General features: G+C 41.6%; 1 protein-coding gene across 6 annotated transcripts in view; it reads right to left on the reverse strand.

Moving 5' to 3' along the window:
- tln2b (talin 2b) overlaps positions 1 to 27428 on the reverse strand; it is a 95788-nt gene that overhangs the window by 32549 nt on the left and 35811 nt on the right. For 4 of the 6 annotated variants that reach the window (XM_034233615.1, XM_034233614.1, XM_034233612.1 and 1 more), the window contains exons 1-29: positions 25602 to 25737; positions 25416 to 25513; positions 25107 to 25236; positions 24325 to 24480; positions 23732 to 23874; positions 17991 to 18118; positions 17624 to 17687; positions 17330 to 17434; positions 14470 to 14625; positions 13341 to 13442; positions 13162 to 13238; positions 12005 to 12188; positions 10637 to 10750; positions 10140 to 10248; positions 9431 to 9639; positions 9105 to 9203; positions 8380 to 8547; positions 7765 to 8059; positions 6417 to 6583; positions 5556 to 5684; positions 4524 to 4637; positions 4259 to 4372; positions 4000 to 4134; positions 3680 to 3808; positions 3446 to 3548; positions 2430 to 2638; positions 1889 to 2008; positions 1020 to 1217; positions 392 to 531 (exon numbers count right to left, since the gene is read on the reverse strand). In XM_034233615.1, the coding sequence (XP_034089506.1) occupies positions 392 to 531; positions 1020 to 1217; positions 1889 to 2008; positions 2430 to 2638; positions 3446 to 3548; positions 3680 to 3808; positions 4000 to 4134; positions 4259 to 4372; positions 4524 to 4637; positions 5556 to 5684; positions 6417 to 6583; positions 7765 to 8059; positions 8380 to 8547; positions 9105 to 9203; positions 9431 to 9639; positions 10140 to 10248; positions 10637 to 10750; positions 12005 to 12188; positions 13162 to 13238; positions 13341 to 13442; positions 14470 to 14625; positions 17330 to 17434; positions 17624 to 17687; positions 17991 to 18118; positions 23732 to 23874; positions 24325 to 24480; positions 25107 to 25236; positions 25416 to 25513; positions 25602 to 25737 (4031 nt within the window). Of the gene's footprint in view, positions 1 to 391; positions 532 to 1019; positions 1218 to 1888; positions 2009 to 2429; positions 2639 to 3445; positions 3549 to 3679; positions 3809 to 3999; positions 4135 to 4258; positions 4373 to 4523; positions 4638 to 5555; positions 5685 to 6416; positions 6584 to 7764; positions 8060 to 8379; positions 8548 to 9104; positions 9204 to 9430; positions 9640 to 10139; positions 10249 to 10636; positions 10751 to 12004; positions 12189 to 13161; positions 13239 to 13340; positions 13443 to 14469; positions 14626 to 17329; positions 17435 to 17623; positions 17688 to 17990; positions 18119 to 23731; positions 23875 to 24324; positions 24481 to 25106; positions 25237 to 25415; positions 25514 to 25601; positions 25776 to 27428 lie in introns of those variants that run through there. The other 2 variants (XM_034233609.1, XM_034233610.1) reach the window with 1 other exon arrangement.

Here is a 27428-nt window from a genome sequence, read left to right on the forward strand (position 1 = left end):
TGAAGCATGGCTCCGCCGGCCCCTCACTGCGATGGGCTAACACAGCGCACAGAAGAGCAGAGATTCTCTTGAGTTTGTGTTCAGCCTCGCTGAGCACAGACAGGCCCTAGCATAGGCTTCCATCTTCTTAATTAGACAGAGCGAAGTCGACCAGGCCCAAAGCCCTGCGGGATCAGCTGTTGGCTTCTTACTATGCACATCCCTCTAGCAATACCGAACACACACAGCTTGGGAGTGGCATACAGATGCAGCAAAGACAGACATTTAATAACAAAATCGGATTTTTCTAAATTTGATACAGGTATTTTTGACAATATGCTTACAATAACAAACAAGTACTGGGAAGGAGAACATCTGATACATATCAGGCCCTATCTTCAACTTATCGCACCTTGCTGCCACAGCTAGAAGATTCTTAGCATTGGCTGCACCTGGATCCACAGACAGAGACTTGGCAGCCAGCAGCAGCTTACTGGACGCCATGGAGATGTTTTTCAGATTACCAATGACTTGTATCTGGTCGTCCTTGCTCTGCAAAGACAAGGGAAAAAGAAAAATACAGGTGATTTTATTGTTAGATTAAGATTATTTACTGTATCTGCAATAACTATCAAGAGATAAACTATTGTACAAATGTATTTGATTTATCCCTAACACCTATATCCTATTTCCTCGCTCAGCAGGCAGCTTTAAACCTGATTAAAGCTTGGGGGTTATGCTACATCAACTCCAATCCCAGACGTTCTTTCCAAATTAATGAGCAAAATAACCGGAACAGGAACATCATGAGATCTCATTACATCAGACTGCGTTATTGCTCTTGGGGACATCATGTGCCAAAGTGAATTAGATGAAAAGGTCTTATTAACAAATTGCTTAAATATGTTCGGCAATAAAGTGACAGAGCTTTTCTTCGCTAAGCATTGAAGACTTTATCCATCAAAGGTTTGAATGACAGTGAGTTACCATTGAACTGTTTCCATGTGGTGTGGAGGGGGTTGTATGGTCATGAAACCTACCTGGGTGTGTCCTGCCATCTCAACGCCAGCATCCAGGAACTCATCAAAGTCTTGGCTGAATTTTCCCGACGCGGCAGCCAGCTGGCCGCTCGTTCCCCGAGAGGAGTGGACGACCTCGCCTGCAGAGTGGTTGAGTTCAGCGGCTGTGTGGTTCAGGTCACTCTGGGCCTCCTGGAGCGCCTTACTGCAGGGAGGGAGCTTCAAAGACATGACACACACCAATTAGGGCTTAATGTAAAACACAGACTATCAAAAATCTAACAAAGATTGAGATATTTTGTATTTATTAAGCCCTTGTTTAACCAGGAAATACTCATTCAGATAAAACATCTCATTTTTAATTTTCAGAATTTGTATTTCTGTTGTACCTATATGTTCACTTTGTTTTATATTTTATATTGTTGCATCGATTCAGTTGTCTTGTGTCTTAAACCATTATTTTTTATTTTTATTATCATACATTTAACCTCCTTGTGCCTATTAACCTGTTAAAATGTTATATTTTGCTGCATGTACCTGTAAAGTTCTAAACAAATAATCTCAGGGGAACTTCTTGTTTTTTTACTTGTGATGTGTCATTTTGTAAAGCACTTTGAGCTGCATGTGTTGTATGAAAAGTGCTATATAAATAAAGCTTTATTATTTTCAAGATAATTCCGGCCAAGATAGGCAGTAGCAGTTACAGAACACATTAAAAAAAACAATAACTGCGAACACGGTCACAATCACACCATCATCATAAAACGCATCTACAGACAGAGTTGTCTGCTTCCCGTTCATTAAGAAGTATTCAGTATTCAGGTTGTATAATAATGATGGTGTCAGTACAGATGCTGTGTAAATACAAAGTAGATAAAGACGGGACTCACCATGTCAACCAGCAGCTTCTTGCTGGCTTCACCAATGCTCCTGAGGGCCATGTCGACATCCTTCTGGCCTGGCAGGCAATTCACGCAGTTATTCAAGGAGTGCGACACTGCTTTGGCCACCTGAAACACAGCACAATGCTCTGTCAATGGACCACCATTACTCACTCTAACAATGTGCTACACAACACTAAGTCCCAGAGCACATCTATATGGGGAAAAACATCTCCAATGCAAATTGGGCTAACCGGGGTGCACAGTAATCCTGGTCACTAATTTATGCTGCTGTCACAGATATATGCCAAACAATATGTTTATGCCCTGAAGGGCTGCTGGATATTGAACATTTTCACTGTGGCACTCCTGAGAGAGGAACAGGCGAGAGGCAGAGCAGAGAGAAAATAGCAACGCTTAGAGCTGGATGATTGTTATGGAAAGAATGTTTATAAATCAGCAGAGGAGAGGGAGAGTCCTGAGAAGAACAATATGATGGGTATATAAGTTTCCCTGCCTGTAGGGTATACATTACTGGGAGCTATGATACCTGTGCGAGTCTCTGCTGACTCTCAGCATCCCCCGGGTGCACCAGGGCCTGATGGGACTCGTGGATCAGCATGGCCGAGCCCTCCATGACACACTGGGCAGAGTCCAGCATGGCAGCAGCAGCCTGAGGCTCTTTGGTGCTGGCTGCTACACCTCTGGCTGCCTGAGCCAACGTCCTCAAAGCCTGAGCTGTTTCTCTAGCAGCTACACCTGCAAAATACATGATGGAATTATAATGAATATTATCAATCACAGGGACAGAGATAAACAGACTAAATTGACACTTTACTAAACATTAATCGAATTCCCATTAGTTTTACAGTCCTGTTTAAGCATTAGCAACTGAGAGGTATGTGTATCTGCTGTCTTTACTATAATTGTAATTTCATTGCGCAAATCAGCTGGCAGGGGCTAGCTGTACCACACTGAGAACAAGCTGTGTTACTGAAATGCTCTCATTGTTTAAATAAATGAGCTAATATAATAAATATGGCTCCACATGGGAGGTGACCGTAACTTATTATACACAGAGCAGAGAAGAAAAAGCAGCAAATTGCATCAAATTGCATTAACCAGCCAAGTGGAGCCATTTGCTGATGGAATGTTAAATCTAGTGAAAATAAGATTAATGAGTAGCGAGCAGCCCTGTGGGCCACAGCATGAAGTGCTGCCTGGGAGCAGTCATTGTTAGAAATGCTTTTCTCTATCTGTCTTCATCTCTTGTCCCGTGAGACTCACAATTGGGCCAGATTGACGGCAAATCAGCCAAGCAATGCTGGATTCAAAGGGTTCAGTTTATAGCAATAATGATGGCACAAATAAATGATTCATAATGTTTGTATGCCTGCTTTATCCTTTCACTCCCACTCGTCACAGTTTAGAAAACAAAAAAATAAACAAAATATTTTATTACAAAATTCAGTCAGGATGTCTCATTTCCATTCTCTCAATGTAACTACTCAAGACAAAGGTACATGATTTAGCTTAGTGGTTACTTAAAAATCTCCTTTCCCTTACCTGTGTAATGTTCATTGCCCTGTGCAGCACATGTTAGCAGCTGGGCCATGGAGGAGCCCACAGCCTTAGATGTACTTCCCAAATCCTGAGCACACTTCTCCAGCTGTTTGAGCAACAGAACACGCAAATAAACCATGTTATTCATAGTTGTGATCTAATCATGTTAGTATGCTTACAGTTGGATATCTACAGTATAATGTTTCAACAGAACTTCCCAGCAGATGTTGTACTGACCGACTCCCCAGGAAGAGGTTTGAGTTGGCTGTCGATGACGGACATCTTTGCATCTTGAAGCTCGCTCTTCAGTGTCTGTACAGTTTTGAGGGCTGAATCGATCTCCAGTGGACCACAGGCTTCATGAGCCTTAAAAAACCCCACAAATATACATTTGACTTACATGTCTGTTAAGCAGTGCAGACAGGATAACAGCCTACTGTATATGCTGTGCCTGCTATCTTTAAATGAGTTGTAAAGCTCTACAACAGACAAGAGATGGCAACACATTTCCTGCATCAGTGAGAAGACTCCTGCTATCTCTGACAGTATATAAATACCTTCAGGGTGGCCGTCCTCAGCTCGGCCAGGCAGGTAGCCAAGTTTTTGGCACACTGCCCAAGTTGCATAGCAGCAGCCTGGTTGGCCACTGTGGGAACTGCTGACTTTGCAGACGTCACCATCTTACTCCCAGGCTGAGCAATGGTGACAGAAAAGAACAACAACACATTCATAAGCACTACATGAGCAGTTTATGTGTGTGTATCTGATGACAGAGGGTTTGATAGTTGCTGACTGTTTCCTGGGGAAGGGTCTCACCTGTAAGAAGCTCTGGCTGGCCATGATGAGGGTGAGCTGGGCACCGAGCTCCTCGGGCTGCGACTGGCTGCTCCTCATTCCCTGCACCAACTGGGGAATGTTATCTGCTACTGCCTGCAATGAAACACACCAACAATACATTCTTCACATCCACAACATCACGATTACATACAAAAGAGTGCAGCCAGAAGAAAAATCCACTATACGGTTGTTTTTTCAAAGTTAACTTTTTTAATACATCAGTATAAAGTGAAAATGATCATACCTTGCAGCTGTGCACTAGCTGTTGGTGTGAGGCTGTGTTTTTGTTGGAAGCAGCAGCATTTTGGGCAGCTGCGATAGTCTGAGTAGCTGCGGCCGCTGCCTGCTTAGCAGCTATCTGTTAAAAAGATACACATGGAAATCAAAGAGTAAAGTAAGAGAGTGGAACCTGAGAGTCCCTATTGCTGTCTTATGTGTTATTAGGCTGTACTCAGTCAGTGTTGTTCTTATCAAAAGGGTCACAAACCACCGAGGAGGCGAGGAGGATGAAAGAGAGCCAGGATACATGATATCATTATACTGAGAGAGGAGTAAACAACACTGAGAATGCGTTTGGAATTGGACAAAGGTAGGAGTGGACATTTCTACCTATGTTTCTGCAGGCTCTCTGTATTTTATTTACTTTTCAGTTATACAGTGTAGCATGCACATATGCACAACAGATGCATGACAGTGTGTCAGGATAACACAAGTAAGATTAATTGGGTTTTAAGGGGTGACGGTGATAATTGCTACAAGCACACCTGCAGATTCATAACACTTTGATCTTAAACGGCTCATTCATTTCCTTCATGGAGGCCACCGTAAACACCATTATTGTGACCATCTGAGGAAAGGAGGCGGACTGATAGCAGGCTGATCCCAGCTCTAGGTAATGCATACTTTATGTGCCTAGGAAATTGAACATTGTGCGCTCTGGAGCTAAGAGGGGGTAGTCATTGGGCTGAACTGATACCAAGGGCTAAACGCAGATCTTTACACTCAGATGGCTTATTCACACAACTAATGGGATTTATAGCTCACTGCTACAGGTAAAAAGATAAATAACACAGACCCATAAACTAAATGGGCCATATTTCTACAAATGACGGCTGAGGCATTTTATTATTCTCCTTCGGGCATTTGTTTCCTTTTTCTTTGTTATTCAACTACCACGTTATTCTAAAATGTGGGAAAGGGAGAAACAAGGAGGAGTGTTGTGTTTTTCAAGGTTTTTCAACACAAAGATGAGAACATGTTGACTCCAGTTTCTCACCTCCAGCCTATTGACCAGTTTTTTCTTTATCGCGTTCTGAGCTGCAGCATTGGTGGCTACGCGGAGCCCCTCCGCTGCTTCTCTAAGCCTCTGCTGCTGATCCTCATTCTCTGGGTAAGCAGCCGCCCCCTGAGAGCACATAAACACACACAAACACACATGTCGGTGACACACAGATACAGTATATAACAATAGCTATTCAGACTTTAGCCAGGAAAGTTTAACAACTGTGGTTACACTCGTTGTGCAATAGATGCAAATACTGGATTTAGCTCTGTCTCCTTGCTGGCAGTTTCCAAGGAAACAGTCAGTGCCAGATTCCCTCTTCCTCTTTGATAATGACAGTGATGTGGTGATTAATGTGTCACAGATCAGAAACATCTAATGTGCCGTATAGGCAGCGTTTCAGTTGTCTGGGTATTTTTAAATTGATAGTGTCCTGCTCGACAGTGCCAACAGATTATTAAAAGCTGCTGATGCTGTACCCTTTATTTATATTGAAATGATATTGTTAGTTAGTGCATACAGTAATACCAAAATGTGTATTCCATACAACTAAGTTCAGCTGATCTTGCACTCATTCAGTTTGACGTTAGAAATGTAAGAAGACCATATAATATTCACAGAATTACCAGCTGTGGATCAAACTGACTAATGGTGTTCAATGATCTAAGTCTGTTGTATTCATTTGGAATAAAGTGCTTGATTACTAAAGTAATGTCATATTCTCAGAAACAAATAAGATAAGGGTATTTAATTGAGGTATTTATAAAAACGTAACAATACTAATTCAATGCTTGAGCAAATAAGAAATCATATTTGTTACATGACATTGTGAGATTGAACATCTTATGCTCTTACCTTAGCTGCCTCCACCATCCGAGCTGTGGCATCGGCCAGCAGTTTCGCTGCAGCCAGCAGTTTCTTGGAGTTGTCGACATCTACTTCTGCCTCTGCGTCAGATCTCATGGCATTGACCAGGTCAGAGGTGGCCTGGGCTAACACCCTGGCCTGGCGCACCATCTCACCTGTTCACACATACAGACAGTAAGTAAGCACATAAAGGCAGATGCCCCACGCAAACCGATATTACAGCTGAAAATAGGTTTGTGCGGGAAATCTGATTTGGAGTCTCTGTACATCTGTACAACGAGCACTGTTTGTTGTGCACATTGTCGTATATTTGTATCCATTATGACAGCCACATCTTTTTGAAAGGGATGTTTAAGTTTCAGAGTTGTTTTTGTCTATTTATTTTATTTTCTGGATAATGAGTTAAGACTGTAGGGATAAAGTAACCCATGGAAATGTCTATTTTGGACTCATCTCGTGACTTGAATAAAACATGAACATATTTCATCTCATCGTATTATATTTTCATCCAAACCAATGCATCACTACATTTCTGTGAGTGTCGTAGCCTTGCTTAGTCACACCATTGTTTTCACCTTTATGAACTTCTATAGCTGAAGGAATCTAGTGAGTCATCTTCTTTTACATAAATCAAAGTCTTTCAGATACATGAAACATCTCCCCACAGATACACTATAAAAAGCTATGTTTCCCAAACACCCACCTCAAGCTGGAAATAACTCAGAGGAGTCTGTGAAAGACAAGACATCAAGGTGCTTTACAACCTACATCTAATGGCCTTGAGAATCAACTAATACACTATCAGTAGAATGGAGTATAATCACTGAATCTACTGCAACATATTTTCCTTTTTTCCCTCTCTTTATATTTAGATTTATACAAGGTAAAAGGTTTATCCTTCCAAAAATGGCACATTCATATGTTTCCTTTTAGGTTTCAAAGCCGGCCTGATACTGATTGAGACCAGATTGAGAGCTCTGTAGTGGTTTTGGATGACATGTTTGGCAACCCCTTGAGAATTGTCAGAGTTTGGAAATTCTTCAGCCTCATCGCCTGAACCATAACAAATAGCCTGAGCTTTGACAATGTTTCCACAGGATCTTTTAGATCTCTTAACATGAACAAAAATACAGACAACAATTTGAGGCCCTCATATGTAGTCAAAACAAATATGAACAGGTTAAATGAAAGCAGTTGTTAAATATCACCTGATTAGTTTTTACTGTTCAGTCCTTGTTGTGGGTAAACAGAAACTTGAGAGACACTAAACAACTTCAATTGAAAGCATTACTAACTCCTGACACCCATGTTCTCTAGTACTTATTTTTGTCCTCACCAGCGTCACCCATAGAAGTGAAAATGTTTTCTGTGACGTTCATGATGGTGTCTGTGGCCTGGTCGTAGCGTCCGATGGGCTCTCCGCAAGTGGCATAGTGTCGGACGTGTTGCAGCAGGTCGCTGAGGGCCTGGCTCACCACGCCGGCCGCGGCCCCGACCTGCTTCAGCAGCTCGCCGTCGTCGCTGGCTGAACGGCACGCCTTCACGCAAATTTCCACTGAGCGGTCCACCAGCTTTCCGGCCTCCACAAGCTGCTCCTGGCACACTGGGGAGCTTATTGTTGGGCTCACCACCTGCATCACACACAGTCATCAGCAGAGAATCAGAAAAGTTGTATCACATTTGAAAGATTATATCGTGGTAATTCTTGTTTTATACAACCAAGTATAATAACTTATAATTGTGATTTGAAAGCTTCTGATTTAAAAAAGTCACAATTTTTTCAAGATATGACACAAATAATTTTTTTTTAGGTTAATGTTGCACATCCCCATAGGACACTTTAGTAAAAAGCTGCAATGGTCAGGGACATATATCCTTTTGGATGATCTCCTGCATGTTGGTATGTCCTTTACTTACTTGGCTACTGAGAGGATCCATTTTAAATCAGTACCTTGGTGCAGGCGACCAGCTGTGAGGTGGACAGGGCACACTGAGTGGCAGCTGCGATCACCCGGTTCTGCAATATGGTGTCCTCGGCCACCTGGGCCACGTTCTTGGCCTTCAGGACCAACATAGCAGCTGCATTGGCCACTGCTTTGGCCAGATTCATCAGCGTGTCCTGCAACATATTAATCAATGTCATTCACTCAAACACTACACAGCTGTGCACATGTGAGAAAAGGGACCAGGAGAGTGAATGTTTTAGCTCAATTTGTGTGAGTGTGAATACTGGATATCAAATGCATACACAAATTAAATGGGGTGCGACAATAACATAATAATAAGCCAGAGGCAGAGAGTGTTTATGAGTTGTAGGGGGAGAAAATAATATTGTGTAGCATTATATATCCATGTGTTGTTGAGGCTATGAGAAGATATCTGGGAACTAAAATATGTGTATTTGACAGGTAAATATATTTCAATATAAAATCATGAATGAGGTAGATATTTAGGGCCACAGATAACTTAAAATGGCTGTTTAAGACACTACAGTTTAATGTTGTACCAAAAATGTTCCTTCTTTGTTATAAAATCCACATAACGTGAAAGTCGTGAGTAGTAGAGTCTGAGGTGATAACTTCAGTATGTATTGACATTTTTAAAGGGGGCCTGAGACTTTGTGTTTTCCTGTTTGGCCGGCAGTGTCATAGGAACAGTGAGTGGGTGGTGTCCAACCTGGAACTTCTCGTCGGTCTCGCCCTCCCCCATGTGACGGAGCAGGTCTCCGCTGGCCTGTCCGATGCTTCCTGCTGCAGTCAGCACTGTCTGTCTGGGCTGTGGGAGAATGACATCATCACACTTATTCTTTCAGCCTGGCCTGTCCTCACACAGGCCTACATGATTTATCTGAAACTTTATTTATCAAAAAAAATCATCCCAGAATACCTTCATCTTCACTGGGACCCTGATAAACAATCAACATGCAGTCAAACACTGTTTGAGGCTACTATGATTTCAATGGAGGATGGAGTCCAAGTTAGTACAATCAGTGGGCGTCTCACCTCAGCGGCTGCAGGCTCAACAGATCTGAGCAGATCTGACACAGCTCCTGCCAGCATCCTAGCAGCGCCCATGAGCTTATGTCCACTGCCCACCTCATCATCCATTAATGCCGCAAGCAGCTTGACACCCTTGGACATTTCAGTGAGGTTGGACGAGATGGTCGAGATGGCGCAGCCCACTGCTGTGTAGTCGGTTTCTGTGGGCTCACCTGTAAAAGACACACATATCAGTGTCAATGTCATAATCAGAGCCTATTTGAGATCCATGTTGATGAAGTAAGTGGCCATAAAGAAGAAAAACGTTGTATTAGCTAGTGCAGCCAAACAGATGGTGAGGTCAGATTAAAAGCCACAAAAAAGCCAGCAGGAACTTGACGGGCATTGTGCCAAGCAACAAGAGGAGCAGAGAGAGATACATTACAAGTTAGATGAGCTTAAGGATACAAAGTTCCACATTTATTTATCAGTAGAAATTTCTATTAGGAGAAAATAATCGAAAACCACTTTTGTTTAAAAGCTCATCATCAGTGGGGGCTTAACTCAAAATCCGTTTTATTGATTCACACCTTGGGGTTGCAGTAATGTAAAAATAAGACAATATTTCAATAAAAAAGCTATTTCCTTTGCCCAGCGCAGACTTCATAAGCCACCATTCTGGTGTAGAGATATATGAATGCTGAAGCTGTTTAATATTCTCCTGGGCACTCACCTGCTGTGAGATTGACCACAGATGCTGTTCCAGCGGTGATGGCATCAACCTGAGAGTGGATTTCATGTTTGGATTCATCCACTTTGTTCTGAACCCAAACCCTGGACGCCTTTTGGTGGAGGAGGAAAAGCAGAGCGATTGGCTTTCATCACAGTGGGTGATATTCAGTTCACATAAGCTTTCTCGTACAGGATTAAAGGACTAGTGCTGCACAACACCTACAGCTTTGGAAACACTCAAGCATTAAATACAGACTCCGTATTTACAGCCAGTGCTGTGTTATAATTATATTTGAGAAATATGATGGACTTTGATGTGATGGAAATGCTTAATTCTATCCAATCTGTCTTTGCTAAACCAGAGGCTACAATATCAGAAAGCAAACATTCATGAGTGTCAGAATATTGAAACTCAAGGAATTGCCGTAAATGATGTGGACTAATAGTGCGTCTATCCATGCTATTCTAAAATATGTCCTAATAAGTGAGAAGATTTACCAAGTCATGGCCCAGTGGAGGCAGATTATCTACATATCCCAGGTCAGTCTGAGCCTGCTGCACAGCCTGCATACTGCTGTTTATGGTCCCCATCAGGGCCTGTTGGGCCAGACTCTGAAAACAACAAACAATAGAGACAGAGCATGAAAATGAGAAAAGCAATTTAAATACATAATATGTATTGTGTCTTTCAATCTCATGTCTATAAACAGAGACAGATGGGCGTTTAGTGTGAATATGAGAAAATGTCCTTGTATTTCTCTCTCACAGCCTCTTTGTATTGTTCATTGTGCTTCATTGTTGACAGCAATAATATTTGCATGATGTTTCATAATGTACCTTGACACAGTATGCTGATATTATAATATAAAACATACTCGATTGAGCATTGCTGCATAATTTCCTTATTCCATTTTTTTTGTTTACTCATTTTTCAAATGACACAGATCGGAATCAAAGGTTTGGGTGCTACCATTTCATTTCCAAATCTGGTGATAAAGAGGAACTATGACATTTATCTAGGACACCATGGGCCCTTCACACTTCGGTTAAATGGATTCCTTGCATCCCTCACTTGCGTCGTTTCCCTGTGACTAGTCCCTCCCACCAGGGAAGCATGGAGAGACGCAAGGAAACCACGAGAAGCAGGGAAATGAGTTTTAAGAGCAATGGGACGTCCTTTCCTCCGGAGCGTGACGTGAAGCGACGTCCGTTTGTGATGACGCTGCACAGCTGATCGTCTGACAGCAGCCAGCTCTGTCTCTGTTAGTACACATTTACTGACACAAACATTTGTATCATCTGTTGTAGACCCAAATACATTAAATAAAATAAGAACTAATTCTCAAAAAAGATAAACGCCATTCTTAAAATGTATAAACAAAAAAAGCGATCATGAAAATGTTTCCAAAAAATGAATAAAATGATTTTTTACCACTTTGTTGTTCAGATATATCACATATTTGTAACTAAATTATACATTAATTGAAACAAAACACGGTATAAACTGAGGAGTGACTCCCGTGAGGTTCATGTATTTTCTTCACTCCGCTGGGAAACTGCTCTCATGTCAAGAAGCATCAGATCAGTGCATGCGCTGCATCGTCCAATCAGTGAGCGATACACAGTAAGGGGGCGGGGCGAGTGTCTGAGGATTTCATCGAAGGATGGTCTGGTGGTTCCTCGGTTATAGCTCCTCTATTATCGCTCCTCGCTCCTCCGGCAAAAATTAGGCCATTGGGACGCTACTCAAGATGGCGCAGACAAATCAACTTCCGGTGAGACCGAGACCGAGGAGCGAGGAAATGAAAAATAAGAGAAGTGAGAAGGGCCCCATGTTTGCATGAAGGTGTAAGTGCTCTCACTCACCAGCGGGGGCATGTGTCCTCTGTGCATTTGCCCTGTGGTGATTTGCTGCTGGGCAGAGGGCATGGTTCCCATGTTGAAGGTGTCAGGGCCGCCAATAGACCCAGACCTAATTATACCTGGAAGTGCTATTGAGCCATGCTCCACACGACCCACCCGATTAAACTGCTGCTGCAAAATCGTGGACCTGATATAGAAAAAAAGAGATAGGTTGAACTTCATAACTAAACACATTCAATCTACAGTAGGTGTCAAGGTGTTCTAGTGTTGACTGTATTCCTTTGTGTTACTAGTGAGTGCATCTTTGTATGCAGATAGTAGTCCCATATGACAGCGCAACCGTTACTAATTTGAATCATGGAAATTACAATATTATAATTAAAACAATTATCACACTAACAACTGTTCTCACAGTGAGTAGGCATTGTCAGAAAAAATATGGTACAAGAAAAAAAAAGTCTGTTTTGCTGCCCAGCTCAACAGATGCTACTGACTCCATTGGTTAATTATGGCTTGTTTTGAGAGGCAGCAATTATGTTTTTGTGCTGAGAACCACAAGATGAGTCAATTGGCCCATAAGCAGCAGGAATATGATGCCCCATTCTGCCAGATAGTGGTTTCACTAAGAGCCGTGTGGATTTTCAACGACAACACATTTCCAAGCTCTGTGTGATAGAGCCCTGATCCATCAGCAGTACCTTCATCTTCATCAGTTACTAAGCTTCATGGGAGAAATCAGCAGAGACGACATGCAACTGGGAGATGAATATTATTGAATAAACCATCTTTCAATGAGGTGATATCTCAACCTGCATGATATCTTAACATCTGAGTGATGCAGCTTTCTATTGTGTAATTAGATGATAATTGTGTGTCCTCGCCCTGAGGCAGGGTAGAACAAACTAAAATAATGCGAGGGAGTAATTTAGCAAATTGTATTCTGGATTATCGGAACAGTGTTAATGTTTTTGTTGAAATTCAAAGTGCTGTTTTTGTATTTAATTCTAACCCTCTTGGGGTTAGTTTGCTGGGCTGCCGGCAATTTAATTACATGCATAATTAAACAGTGAGGTTTCGATTAATGAAGAATACCAAGAATGTGTTTGCTGAATCTGAATGGTCAATATTTTGTTACAGTATAATATACAAGCACTACTCACTTCTTAGGGGACACTGATTCCTCCAGCATGGTTGCTTCCTCATCTCCCTCTATGCCAAAACGATCCTTACTTTGTTTCTGTAGAAAAAAAAAACAGACATCACAGTTAACAATGATGGCTGAATGTATAGAGAAGTATATGTAGTGTACGTTTTCTACATTCAATTTCTAGTTACTTGCCTTTTTAAGAATGATGTCAATGTATCCAGCAATAAGTTGGGATATCTGCTCTCCCTCTGTAGTCTGCACAGAGTAGTAACTCTCCTGGTACTCTCCGAAATCCTGTGATATTGGTTGAAAACAGCAAAGATTCAGGACAGTATTCTAACATATATCTGGCATCGCAAACACTTTTAATAACTAATAAGCTTCTAGGGCCCATCTCATCTCTCTAAAGAGCTGATTTAAAATTAAATTGAGTGAATTTCAAGACTGCTCACTTCAAAGCCTTCTACTGAAATGCAAGGGTGAATATTTTTAGGTAAAATAAATGTTGGCTTAGAGTATATATTTGTATTTTGCATAATCTATTCATCTTTAAATGCAGTGCTCCTTTAATTTCTGCACATTCTTTCCAGGGCATCTATTGTTAAAGTGGACCTATCATGCTATATTTGAATAATATATTGTAGGGCCATACCTATATAAAACATGTCTGCGAAGTTTTTTATTCAAAATACCATCAGATCATGCATTTTAGCCATGCCTCATTTCGCTCTATTTGCTCTTTTTTAGCCCTGTTTTTGCAAGGGCTGAATCTGAGAAGTCTTCTTCGCTGCTTTTGTGGCAGACTACAGCGCCACCTACAGGCCTGGCATATGTACTACAGCGTCTCCAGCGCTTTCGAACGGCAATGGCCGTGGCTGTCTCCTCCTGATAGGTGGAGAGTTGCCCATATAGGCGGAGCTCCTCGTTCCTGACGAATTTTCAAATCTGTATCAGATCTGTTGCAGCCCCGTTTTTAGAGATTTGGGTATGGAGGAAAAGAGAGAGGGTTGTGTTTTCTGATTTTACTTGGTGAGTTCCCTGACACACCGGGGACACATATTCATGTATAATAGACGTACAAAAGTGCATTTTGCATGATAGGTCCACTTTAAATTCTGCATGCTGGAAATGTTCAATATTGGAGTATGAGGTTTCAACAATTTTGAGGAGGCTGTTTGTATTGGGAAATGAAAACTGAGGGAATAGTTAATGTGATGCAGAGCCATGTAATTAACAATGTGGACAGAATATTTGAATATGCGCATTAGAAGTGAATAATCTGATTAATTTAGAAGACTTGATGTAGAGAGTCACACCGTACCAGCGTGAAGCTTTTGGGGGAGGCAGCCCATCTCTTGACCGTTGTCAGAGGCCAATCCTGCACCATATCCTTCGTCTTCTCATCCACTCGCATCACTGACTCTTTGGTTATCCCCAGCAGCCGCGGGACAAGCTTATTTTTACCCTTCATCTTTTCCTGTCAGATAGAGAAAAATATCAGACAACATTTACAACACCTACACAGATGATTAATTCAAGGCGCGGATGTAAAACAGTTGCTGCTGGTTGCTGCTGTATTACACATGCTGCGTTCATGGCTTAAGGCTCCGAATGGAGGAGGAGGGCAGCTGTGGAATGACCCAGGAGAGTATGGCCTTGTTTAACGGCTGCTTTATTGAGCAGGGTCTCCACAGGGTTTAGTCACTGTCAGCACACCAGCATGGTGCTTCCAACAGCTCTGTGTCCTCTCTCTCTGCCCACTGAAAATCTATTACAGCTCACTTCAGAGACATAACCCACACTTGGCTCCCCTCCAGGGGTTTAGAGGACGACACAGAAATTAGAGGTTTGTAGAGATGGTGAGTTAAAAATACATGCATTCTCACAGCTATTGTATATCATTTCTTTTTTAGCGCACAAAGGCCGATAAGTAGATCAGCTTCCAGGTTCAGGGCTCTTAAACACAAGGACAGATAACATTATCCCACTGTTCATGATATCTTCATACAATGGTCTATTAAAAACTTCTATTGTTTTACAATAATCAAAACTGTATAAGAGCAGGAAGTTTGATTTTCTAATCTTAAGTGGCTAGCTGAGGAATTATATTATTTTAAATGGTTTGACCTTGATTATTGTTGCTGAAAATCTGCTCGGGACAGAATTCACAATAGGAGATTTAGCTTTGTATTGTGCATGGCTGCACACACACACACACACACACACACACACACACACACACACACACACACACACACACACACACACACACACACACACACACACACACACACACACACACACACACACACACACACACACACACAACACACACACACACACACACACACACACACACACACACACACACACACACACACACACACACACACACACACACACACACACACACACACACACACACACACACACACACACACACACACACACACACACACACACACACACACACACAGTACAGGCTTATTTACTTCCCTTGTACAGTATTTCATTGCTGTGAAGTGAACAGCAATATAAGGCTAGCCCAGCTAGAACCTGCAGTGATTAAAGATTGACAGATGAGAAAAGGAAGGTAACAATAAACTCTCAGATGTGCCTCCTCAAAGCCAGGTCTGTGCTTTCTGCTAGCATCGAGAGCAGAGTGCAGCTGGAGTGAATTATTTAACAGAGTCTTGCAATCTCCATCACTACATCTCCTCATTGAACACAGACAGCGCTGGTACATGTTGATGCACACACACTCTTCCATACACGCACAAACATACTCTGAACTCTGCAGCCTGCTTTAACTCCAGGGCCAAACATTCCATTTATCATCCATTAGGACCCCATCAGACAACTGTACACTTCCTCTTTTTCCCCTCTCCGGCAAGTTCCTAACCAAATGGGCTGCTGTCTGAGAGCTCTTAGAGTAGCAACTGGTGCGACCTCATCCCATTAACATGCTGCACTCCAATTCCACTTGTGTGTCCGCCAAACCAGAACAGAATTTGTATTGTCACAAGTAATTAAAGCACTGAGTGTGCTGCTGAACGCACAAGCCTCCACACCGAGCTTCTGATGTGTTGTGATAATGGGAATTGTGGTGTTTTCAACAGGCTTCAATAACTGTTTCACAGCACAGTGTACATGAGAACAGCACTCTAATCACAGCTGCGACTCATTAGCACAGAAGCACCATGTGCATGTTTTCTCTAACCTGATGTATCATTAAACTGATATTGCTTAATAATTACTAGTTGGTTTCATTTTCACACCTTTGGCCTTCATTTGTATCACTTATGATGATATTGTACCATTAGTTAATACTGAGATATGTGCTAAATATGGCACTTTGCTGGAACAAAGAGGCAAGTGAGCCAGATTGTGGGACGGGTGGCGCAGTGGTCTGTGCATCCGATCATCAGATCAAGGGGGAGTGCTGGGGAACTCCAGTTTGAAACCCGCTCCTGCCGCCACTGCGTCAGGCCGTTGTGTCCTTGGGCAAGACACTTCACCCGGATTTGCTCCTGTGGGTATTGTCCACAGTACATGTATAATACTAATGTGTACTTGTAAAAGCGCCTCGATGACCTCGAGATGGACGTGAAGATGGACGGTGTGGCGCAGTGCAATGATCATCAGATCAAGGGGTGAAACCCGCCGCTGCTGTGTCTGTAAAGCCGGTGTGTCCTTGGGCAAGACACTTCACCTGAACTTGCTCCTGTGGGTATTGTCCACAGTATCTGACCATTGCATGTATGTGTATGTGTAATGTGTGTATATGTAAAGCGCTTTGAGTCATTGAAAAAGCGCTATAATAAATGTAAGGAATTATTATTAATTAGATTACCACACTTCTAAACAGGCCAAGAGTTTATCTATCAATTTGTAAGGTAAAAGTTGAACCAGGAATTTGAACAGTACATCATTATCATTTGTTTTCTATTCCAAATAGGTTTGACTGATTCTGTCCCTTTATTTATCTTATTTCTTTTTGGCAATGTTGCAGCATTTTAAAATGTAATGCAATTAACTTGTTAGCATAGCATATACAATTGTAATGAGAATAGGAGAATAAAATGCATGTTGTATTAATCCTTTAATGGTATTTTTTGGTAAATGTGAGTCATTCATTTCCCCTCTTTAGTGGTGTAAAGTGTAATGGTTTTAGTTCTTACCTTCACCAGGAAAAAGGACACTCCGTATGTCATCAGAGACCTGGCGAGCTTCACATACTTCACTTTAGCCTCAATCTCTGTCATCTCTCCACAGGTATTGTGTTCCTGGATAAACAGAAGAAGTTACACCTCCACATCATTGATTGACTGAGTGTTACATATGTCATGTTTTCTGTCACATTGTCTTCTAGTTTGAGATTTTTTCAACGTATACCTCAACAGAAAACCAATTACTATTATTCAAAGGGGGCGGCAAACAGTTTTAAGCACTTTTCTTTTTTGTAATGTACATACCTGGAATATTTTCTTCTCGGACCCTCTCTGCTTGATGTACTCTTTAGGTAGGAACTCCTTCAGGCTACGGAGATACATTTTTACATGGTTACTCTTTTGAGCTACAGGCCTTTCTTTTCTGTTAACATACCTCTACTATGAGGTCATTCTTGCCCTACTGCCTACATATCAGAAAACAGTTGTAACAGCTGACATCACCCCTGAGCTTTCCACTAGAGGAAATCCCTGAAGCAACAGCCTGTACTGAAGCAGGAGATAACCACTGTGTATGCACAGCTGTGATGTGAACATGTAAAAGTTCAGCACGTTGTAAAGACTTATTATGAATGTTGGAGTCAAGACATATTTTCGAGAATTCAAAACTTACTCCAGAAATCCGGGCTTGTGTTTGTGCTCCACGTGGGGTCCAAACTGGATCTGGGCCTGAATGCCTGAAAACTCACAGGCTTTATCAAAGGAGACGGGTTGGGATCCATTCAATATATCATCCCTAGCCTGAAGGAGACATGAAGAGAGCGGGAGGGGGGAGGTGAGAAAGTGAGAGGGAGAACACACACATCCAGGAAAAGGATAGAACTACAAAGACATGAGCATTATCCCAAATTCACCCTTCAGAGCTCCATAATGAGCACTTCGTTGTGTGCTTTGAATGCACTGTGGCTTCAGAGAGGATGTCTTCTAAGTGAGTGACTAAGTGTATTTCTAGAGCAGGGACATCATCACTGAGATTCATCCACGCAGGGGAGCTAGATAACGATTTGTTTGTGACAATACAAGCCAATCTGCTGGCTTTTAAATGTACCAGCTACAACAATCTGTCATCGCAGCCCATTACGTGTTATTAAAAAGGAAAACACATTACAGGAATGCATCAGTCTTTCACAATATCCCATCTGCATTACAGAATGGCCCTCAATATTTTGTAGGGAAATCTAATGACTGGATGTATTTTCTTTCCACCGAGCCAAAGAAAAGAAAGCATGTGCCTGTTTGCTGTTGTGACAACAATTATGTTTCATTGTTTCTCAGCCAGGCTGTCTACATTATCTTCACGGATAAGGTAGACGGAAAGGGAGAAGCCTTTGTTGACATCTTTCAAATGGCTGTCAGTGTGTGTTGTTTTCTCCAGGGGGCAGTCAGCTCTACCACTCTCTCTCTCTTCCACTCTGTCTTTTCTCACTCCCTCTTTCTAGTTCACTTCTGCAAAATTAATGGCTCCAAAAGCTGAGAGGCCTCGCTGCCAGTGAGAAAGGCTCCATCAGTGCTTTTAAGCATTAGCATATCAGTGCACAGCGTGGACTTGACTTATTCTTACGTCCCATTACATCAATGAAAGACTAAGCAGCAGAAGCTTACTGCTGTAATGAGGACAACAATCTCCTCGCTCACAATCAAGTCCGTTCCCAAGCGCAATTCACAGTGGAGTGTATAAGCTCTTACTGAACATGAGAAGATACTCTAAAATTAGCCCCCTCACATGTCATTCATTGTGGTACACACACTATTCACTAGGGTTCAAGGTTCTTTATTGTCAAACTAACATAGCTACAGAGTAATTATGTTGTTGAAAATAGGCAGTATTATTGAGACATGCTGTGAAAGATGGGGTGTACTAGAAGACCAATTTGAATTTTAACGAAAGTATTGCTTGGTGGGTGAGGATTGCTAAAAAGGGCCCCTATTATTTAGCGAGAATAATTTAGGTTTTAAGAGCCTATGTTTGGGTTTGCTCACTTAATTAGAGACATTGATTATCTCACAGCATGTAACATGTAGACCAGTAGAACATTGTATTTTTTCAGTATCCTGGTTAGCATTTGCATATGTAAATATGGTTTCGGAAATAAAGTCACACAATTCCTGGTTTCAAGAAACTCTCATGTGTTAGCTAGAGCACTGACAGAAACTAGGATACTGTTGGATGTAAACTCTTTATCCAGGTTTCTCCAGTTCCACTTTGCCATAAAAACAAACAATACATATAATAATCTACGCCCTAAAATGAAAGTGAAAATTTGACACTGGTAATGCAAGGGAAATATTTTATCGGTTGTTGCTCTCATTTTCCATTACTGGGGATGTAATGAGGGAGCCAATATCCAGCAGAGTGGTAAATGCAACAGTGGCCAGGTCAGAAAGCAAAGTGGGTTTCTCATAAATGATTGTGTCAGTTGTTCCAAAAATGAGGAACAGATTATCAGCAACCTCGATACTAGTCTGTTGAGAATTATGAAAATGACCAGTTATCAATAGTGCAGACAAATGTCATATCTTGTTTTTGTTAAGGACTTGACGATTTATAACACATTATTTAAAAGGCAAAACAAAACCTTCAAGGGGGTCCTGTGTTTGTGTTGGTAGGGCTGTCAGCAGAGTGATATGACAAAATAGTCAGGTTAAATAAATCCAATTGAATTGACATATCTGTGGTACTTGCTTACCATGCTGCGAATGGATCTGGCCCTTCCTACATCCAGGACATGTTTAAACCGTACACCCCAGCGCGTGCACTACGCTCTGCATCAGCCAAACGACTCGTTGCGTCCTCGCTGCGAGGGGGACCCAAGTTCCCATCGGCGAAAACACGTGGGTTTGCTGTCCTGGCTCCAAGATGGTGGAATGAGCTCCCCATTGACATCAGGACGGCAGATAGCTTGCACATCTTCCGGCGCAAACTGAAAACTCATCTCTTTCGACTCCACTTCGAGCGATAGAACTATTAACGAAGCACTTTTATACTAATAAAGGACTGGCTTACCTAAAGCCAGTTGAGTAGCACTTGAAATGTTTGGCTCTATGAAACCTGATGTACTTATATGATTCTGTTTTCTTCAAGGTTGTGTCTTCCTGGTCAAATGTACTTATTGTAAGTCGCTTTGGATAAAAGCGTCAGCTAAATGCAATGTAATGTAATGTAATATTGACAGTTGGCCTTTACTATACATATTTGTGTTCTCTAGGGTTCAAGATATGAATGTTGTGTTTTTTATGCTCTATGCTTGAGTTCAGTGTGTGCTTGACTAATTTGGAAATATTGACTTACTCATTCAAGAAATATTGTTGGCCGCTGACCTAACAGGCTCCCCAAGCAACCGATCAAACCGTTATAAAGTTTAGTATAAACACAAAATCGAATAATTTGTGTCTTTCTTTCACATTAATTAAGCAAACACATACTGTACATGTCTGTATTTGATCAAAGGACTGATTAGAGTATTCTACCATGATTGTTAACAGACAAGACAGTGAGGATATACCTTCAATTTCCACAGAGCGGATAAGGCAAGTGATACAAGCACTGGTGTTAGGACATTTTAATAGAGCTGCCTGAGTGGAAGTGAAGCACTAGACATCTGAAGCTGTGACACATACAGCCTGAGGCTTCAACACTGAGGTCAACCAGTCCACTGACCAGCAGAGTGCACAGAATAATGCAGCCTTACAAATAAATGCTGACATAGGGATACACTGCAGTGAGTAAATGCACACTGTGTTCGATCAGGGCGGTTACCAATAAATCAGAGAGTGAAGGAATATTGAACAGCTCCATGACCTAGATAACACAGATTTACTCTGAGACAAATACTGAATGATAAGATGATTTTGGGGCATCCTGACGGCTCAGTAAGCTACAGCACTGTACCTGAACTGGCCTTAGTTCAAATCCAACCTTTGATGCTTATTTCATTTCGAAATGTCCTTTTATTTTCCATTAAAGCAGACATTTGTCATAAGGTTTAAAATGCTTAATGCTTAAAATGCTATCACAAACTGTCACAACAGAACTGTTGATGGAAAACAAACATGATGAAATGGTTGGAAGCAGCTAGATATTTAATTTTCTGACAGCATATTCTTCCTCTGTCCCTGCTCTGGTAAATGTAGTCTCATGGTACAATAGTGCACTTTCGGAATCAACAAAAATCAGCAAAAGTTAAAGCAAAAGAGCAGGACACACATGGTGATGCTATTGCTCGAGGTTTATCCCAGTCTTAGCACAAATACATGACAGAAAGGGAGTGGCCGAGTAGTAAAGGAGATTAGTCTGTTACTGGCAGAGCTTCCATTATGCGTATATGTGTGTGTGTGTGTGTGTGTGTGTGTGTGTGTGTGTGTGTGTGTGCGTGTGTGTGTGTGTGTGTGTGTGTGTGTGTGTGTGGGAGGGTTTGAAATCATGGAAGCCTCAAACCATTAATAAACATTTGACATCGCTGATTTGCAGGGATGCTCTGTCAAAGACATGCCAGCAATAATGTCATCATCTGCACCATCTGAATTAAATTACTCAATCCGGCAGAGTTTGTGAGAATAACAGGAATTATGAATGATGAAGGACGTTAAAGAGGAAAATGGATGGGGTAAAAAGCTATCTAACAACACAAGAGTGGAAGAGAACCCTTCTGGCTCCCTTTGGCCTTTTTAACATAGTGACAAATGAAACCCACTGCCATGTGAAGAGTCTCAGCGATCTGCCTGTGTAACAATCTGAGTGTGTGTCAAACGAGGGAAAGATAGATGGGTGAATGCAAAAGAGAGGCAATGAGGAGGCGTGGGGAAAGGGGCGGGGTTGTTATTGTCAAAGGAAATTATTGAGAGGATGATATGAACTAAACTGTAATGTGTGCCAGGGTAACAGGGTGGGGATGTGTGCGATTATGTCAGAATGTGTAGGAGATGGAAAGGGAGTGGAGACAGGCGAAACCTTAAGGGAAGGAAACGGATGGTAAAAAAAATAGAGGCAACAACAGGAACAGACAGATTGAATGGAGAAGAGCAGCGGGAGCAGGCAGGGAGGGTTGGTGGTTAGATGCCTTTTATGAACATGTTCAGAAACACAGCAGGGATTTAAGGGCTGAAGAGAGCGCAATTTGAACAGCTACGACACATTTCAGACACGGTATATATCTAGTATAATCTATACTATAGATGGTAAGTGCTGCTTTTGCAGAGATGTTGTGTGTGAGGGGTAGAATCTTATCGTTAGTGTATTTATTTAAACTCATATGTTGCATCCATTTCTGTGAGTATCCCTCCCATACTCTCCCTCTATCCAATATCTGCATGTGTGTGTTTTTGGGTACTCCACACCATGCTGTTTCCAGGAGGGGTTAATGTGCATGTAATGATGTGCGCAGTGAGTCAACCCTGACTTGTGTGGTATGAACTCAGCTAAACCCCTCAGGGAACCCCCCGGTGCCAGCAGGGCTGCCTCGGTTTAACAACTTGTAGAACCAACACACACACTCACAGATAGAAAAATAAACGATTTCAATAAAAACACACTGCCACAGCTAGATGTAACTCCAAAAAGCCAAACTATATCTCTGGGACCAGACATGCTGCACAAATCTGCAAACAACAGTACGTGACCCACTGCCTCTGAAAACTACTGAACCTCAGGAACAACTATTATATTATTTTAGATAAAACCTCTTCCACCCACTGAAATCACTTGTTTGTCAGTCAGTACAGACTTGCAAACTCATTGTCCCAGAGAGCCTTTGAAGTTACACTGTGGATCACTGATTTTAAGAAACTGGACAGTTTAGTAGTTACTTTCCAAAACCAGAGCTATATTTCTGAAAGTTGTAAACCAAAAGCAAAAACCAAAGCCATCCCATTAAGTAGTGCATTCATTCAATCATGTATAAAGAGAGCTAATCTTACCAAGACACAGAGAAAAAAGAAAATGGTGTTGCAAATATACTCCGGCAACAATTAAACATCTGGCTTTCTTAAGGTTTTAGCTCATCAAAAGGCAATAGAAACAGCGCTGACAACTATATGTATGTATGAAGGAGAGAGGGGCTAGAGTATAAATGTTATATAAAATGGATCAATCAAGCATCAGTAATGTGAAAAAGATTGCTTGTGTGGCAAATCCACAGATTGTTCCTACAACATAGTTATTGAGCCAAATTACACCGTGCAGTGACTTCTGAAAGACTTTGGAAAAAAACAGCAACACCCCCCCAAAAAATGGCAGTGTAATTCCTATGGTAATTTTACAGGTTTTGCTGAACAGCAGAAATATGAGCGAGCAGTAGGTCATCCTCTTAAACGTCCATTTTTTGATACACCAGCATGAAGGTATGTGTGATTGTTTACCTGAACATAGAGCAGGTTCAGCTGCACAGGGTCCCTGGAGTCCACATTCTGGTCTGAATAGAAGAACTTGCGCCTGAGCAGCAGAGTCTCACTCTCCTCTACCCCCTGCTCTCTGAACGTCCTGCTGTGGTCCAGCCAGTTCACTGAACAATCAATACACACACTCTGTTAACACACACGCTGAAATAAATAGACATCCACTTTATAAATATGTTACTAGAAGAAGATACTGATGGTGAAATGAATCTCAAACACATGACTGATCAGCTTGGACAGAGAATCAAACAAATGAATCACAGTCAAGTGAACATTTTGCCCGGCGTCTTTTTTTACAGTGGAATGCTTGTTTCCAGCCAAAATCAAAGTGTGATTTATATATTCCTATGTTTCAGACTATAATTGGTGTCCTCTTGGCAAGAGATAACAGATGTAATTCATTGGATATGTCCGCACAATAAATTAAACTTAAGTAATAAAGCACTTGTCCAGATGAAGGAGTCAGATTTATGAATGCGAACATAAGAAACTGGTGCAAAAGTCATCATGATATCAGCGATACTTCCGGAGGCTTTTTTCCCAGAGTTCACACTCACAGTCATCATCTGTGTGAAGTTTGGCTTTGAGCTTTTCCATCTTCCTCTCATCTCGTTGCTGCAGCGTTCGGTCTTTCTTCAGTGTCCCCATTCCATCCTCCTTCTTGTCCTCCGTCACCTCTTGAATGAGGGAGTACTCCTCATAGTTGGTGATTCCTGAAAAGAGTGAAAGTTTGCCAGGGGATTCTCAGAGGAGGAGATGCCTTAAACCGGCACGATAAGCAGAGCTGTGATAGAGAAAGCGCCTCTGCAATTCTCTTGCACTCTTATTTTTATCTATTGCTCTCTGCTTTGAAACAGAAGTGAAGGGAAGCTGGTACAGAGCCAGCAAACTAAAATGGAAGCCGGGGAGGAGAAGAAGCCAAGCAGAAAGACCAACTCTAAACAAACATTTTCCAATAAAGCTATCTGCCACGCACACATCCCTCTCCTCCTCACCCAATTGAGCTTGATGGCAGGCCATTATAATTGAAATATACAGCTTAGGGAACACCTCTGTGACAGGCAAGTATGGCACGGTCCTTTGCCTTAGGAAGAACACTTCAGTTTAATAGAAACATGCTTTTTTAAGCGTGATGAATCATGACCATTGTGCTCTGAACAAAACGTGATTAGGAATTTATCAAGCATACATGAATGCTCTAAGGTACTGAACAAATGCTGCTGCTTAAATATGAATTCAATAGTATCTAATAAGACAATATGAAGTCAAGTGGCATGACTTAGACTAAAAATAAAATAGAGGATAAATAATTCAAGCCTTGGACGATGGCTGGACTTACCTATTCTGCTGCATATGGTGACAAGCAGCTCCCCCACAGTTTTTGAGTCATCCACCATGATGGTTTTAACTGCGCCGTCAAGCATTTTGATCTTTTGCGGCCTTTGTTTCTTCTTATACTCCAAAACATCCTGAGAGAATAGGAGAGGAAGCGAAATGACATCCACAACCCCTGTGATCATACCAGTCGCTCCCAGAAAGCAGGGAAGCATGAATATCTCAGGTGCCCGAAGAAAAAATGTAAATCACATTAAGAGATGATAATTGAAACTGAAGGTTCTCCTTCCCAAACTATATGACTTAATCTTACTCCATTTCGCAGCATGTAGTAATCCAGGGTTCTTCCAGACTCGAGCCAGATTCCTTTCCGGGGATCTTCGTCAGACAGGAAGAGGCCATAATCTGACGCTGAAACACAAAGTGAAACTCAGCATGAAAATGTAAATGCCTATAGATTTAGTTTATGCAAATTACATTTCCCAAATCATCCACCAACCTTGTCCTGACTGCGCCTCGGGGACTCTCTCTCTGATGATCCTGCAGGCGTCATACACAGGCGTGGAGGGCTCAAACTGCATCGTCTTCACCACATTGCACTGGCGCACACAGATCTTTAGTGACAAAGCCATCATCTTGGAAGGTAGTATAATGGCCTCACCGACCCACACACCTGGAAAACACAGAAGTATAAACATTAAGTAAAGGTGGAGTGTGTAAAGTCATACTGCTGGTTAAAATCCAAAAGAGACGCCATGTGTTATTAACACACCATAATTAAAATGTTCTCTAAGAAAGTCCTGCAGGAAAGTGTGAAGACAAAGTCTCAGATGGCAAGCGCAACACCAGAAAGAACAAAACAAACCGTCACAATTATCTCCTTGGAGAGATTTTTAGCTGTTAAATTAAAAGTGTGATAAGCTCGCTGTACACCTGCCTCAGCAGCTCCTCATTCTGCTGTGCTACGGACACTAAATGGTTAAGTGCACGGAGAGCTTCTGCATGATTGCTGTGTGTGTAGAATTATCTGAACCAAGGAAAGCGACATAACCTTTCAGCAGAAAAAAGGAAATGAGAGCAAATCTCTCTAATCGTCAGCAATAACAGGAGCCGAGTCAAAACACAGAAAATGTCTTTCCACCACCGCATCATTATTCGCTCTTCTCCTGGCTCGCATTTCCCCCCAGAAGCAGATTCACTGTGAGACAAATCAGTGGGTGTTTTGTCACATACTGCAATTAGGGCGAGTCAATTTGGTTATTCTGAGACTCATATGCGCAAAAAAAGGAAAGAGACTGATACTGCAGAGTGTTTCTCCTCTTCCTTGACCTTGGCTTTAGCAGGGGAAGGCATGGCAATTATAAATAAGGCCATCTATACTTGAAAGGCTCTCACAGCCTCATTCTTAATCACATTATAGACCTAAGATCTAGTTTTTCATTTGTGTGAACACAAATATTTAGGCCTCTGGAGAGGTAAGTATATCAGCATACAAGTAGCTACTATCAGGCTTTTTCTTTATCAAGTGTACCATGTTCACTATGTTATCCATTTATTGATTGATTGATGAGAATATGGTGAAAAGAAAATATTCCCATCAAATTTATATAAAATCCAGTTGGCATGTTCAAATAACCGGTTTCTCTGTGGTCCAAAACATGATGTTTTTATTGAATTTTAGTAATATCATAAAAGACTAAATATACATTTTTGAGACAAATCCTTTATTTTTATAATTTTGCTTTAAAAATACATACAATTAATCATTTATGAACATAATTGCAGATTATTAAACTAATCATTCAATTGATTATTTTACTGTATTCCAAATTCTACTTGGACACCAAGATCATTTTTGTGTTTTTGGAAATGTATAAAATCTTCATAATGACATGATTCAGAACTCGGCTCCACTTGGAAACAGTTTTGGTGCTCAGGCGTCCACAGGCCCCTCATGAGCCAAAGCAGAGAAGCGCTAAACTTTCTATAATGATGGAGTTGTGAAAGAGACCACTTGTGACTGTGGCTCTCTCATGGCTATGGGTTCCTCTCCAATAGCCCCTCTCCCTCTCTGAGTTTGTCTTCATACAAAGTAGGAAAGACAACACAAGGAAGAAAGGGTAATGGCGCCGCATGAGTTCTCCTGTCTACAGGCTGGCAGAGAAGCCCCACCGAGTTTCTGTCATCCGGCTTTTCTACACATACTTTCTTCTAGACAGGAAGCTTCAGACCCCAGACTGACAACATGACAGACCCCATGGTAATATGAGCACTCACAATGTAGACTCACAGATAACAACACCCACACACCGAAAATATAGATTTT

The sequence above is a fragment of the Gymnodraco acuticeps genome, unplaced genomic scaffold (assembly GCF_902827175.1).
Source record: "Gymnodraco acuticeps unplaced genomic scaffold, fGymAcu1.1, whole genome shotgun sequence".
In the NCBI taxonomy this organism is placed as follows: Eukaryota; Metazoa; Chordata; class Actinopteri; order Perciformes; family Bathydraconidae; genus Gymnodraco; species Gymnodraco acuticeps.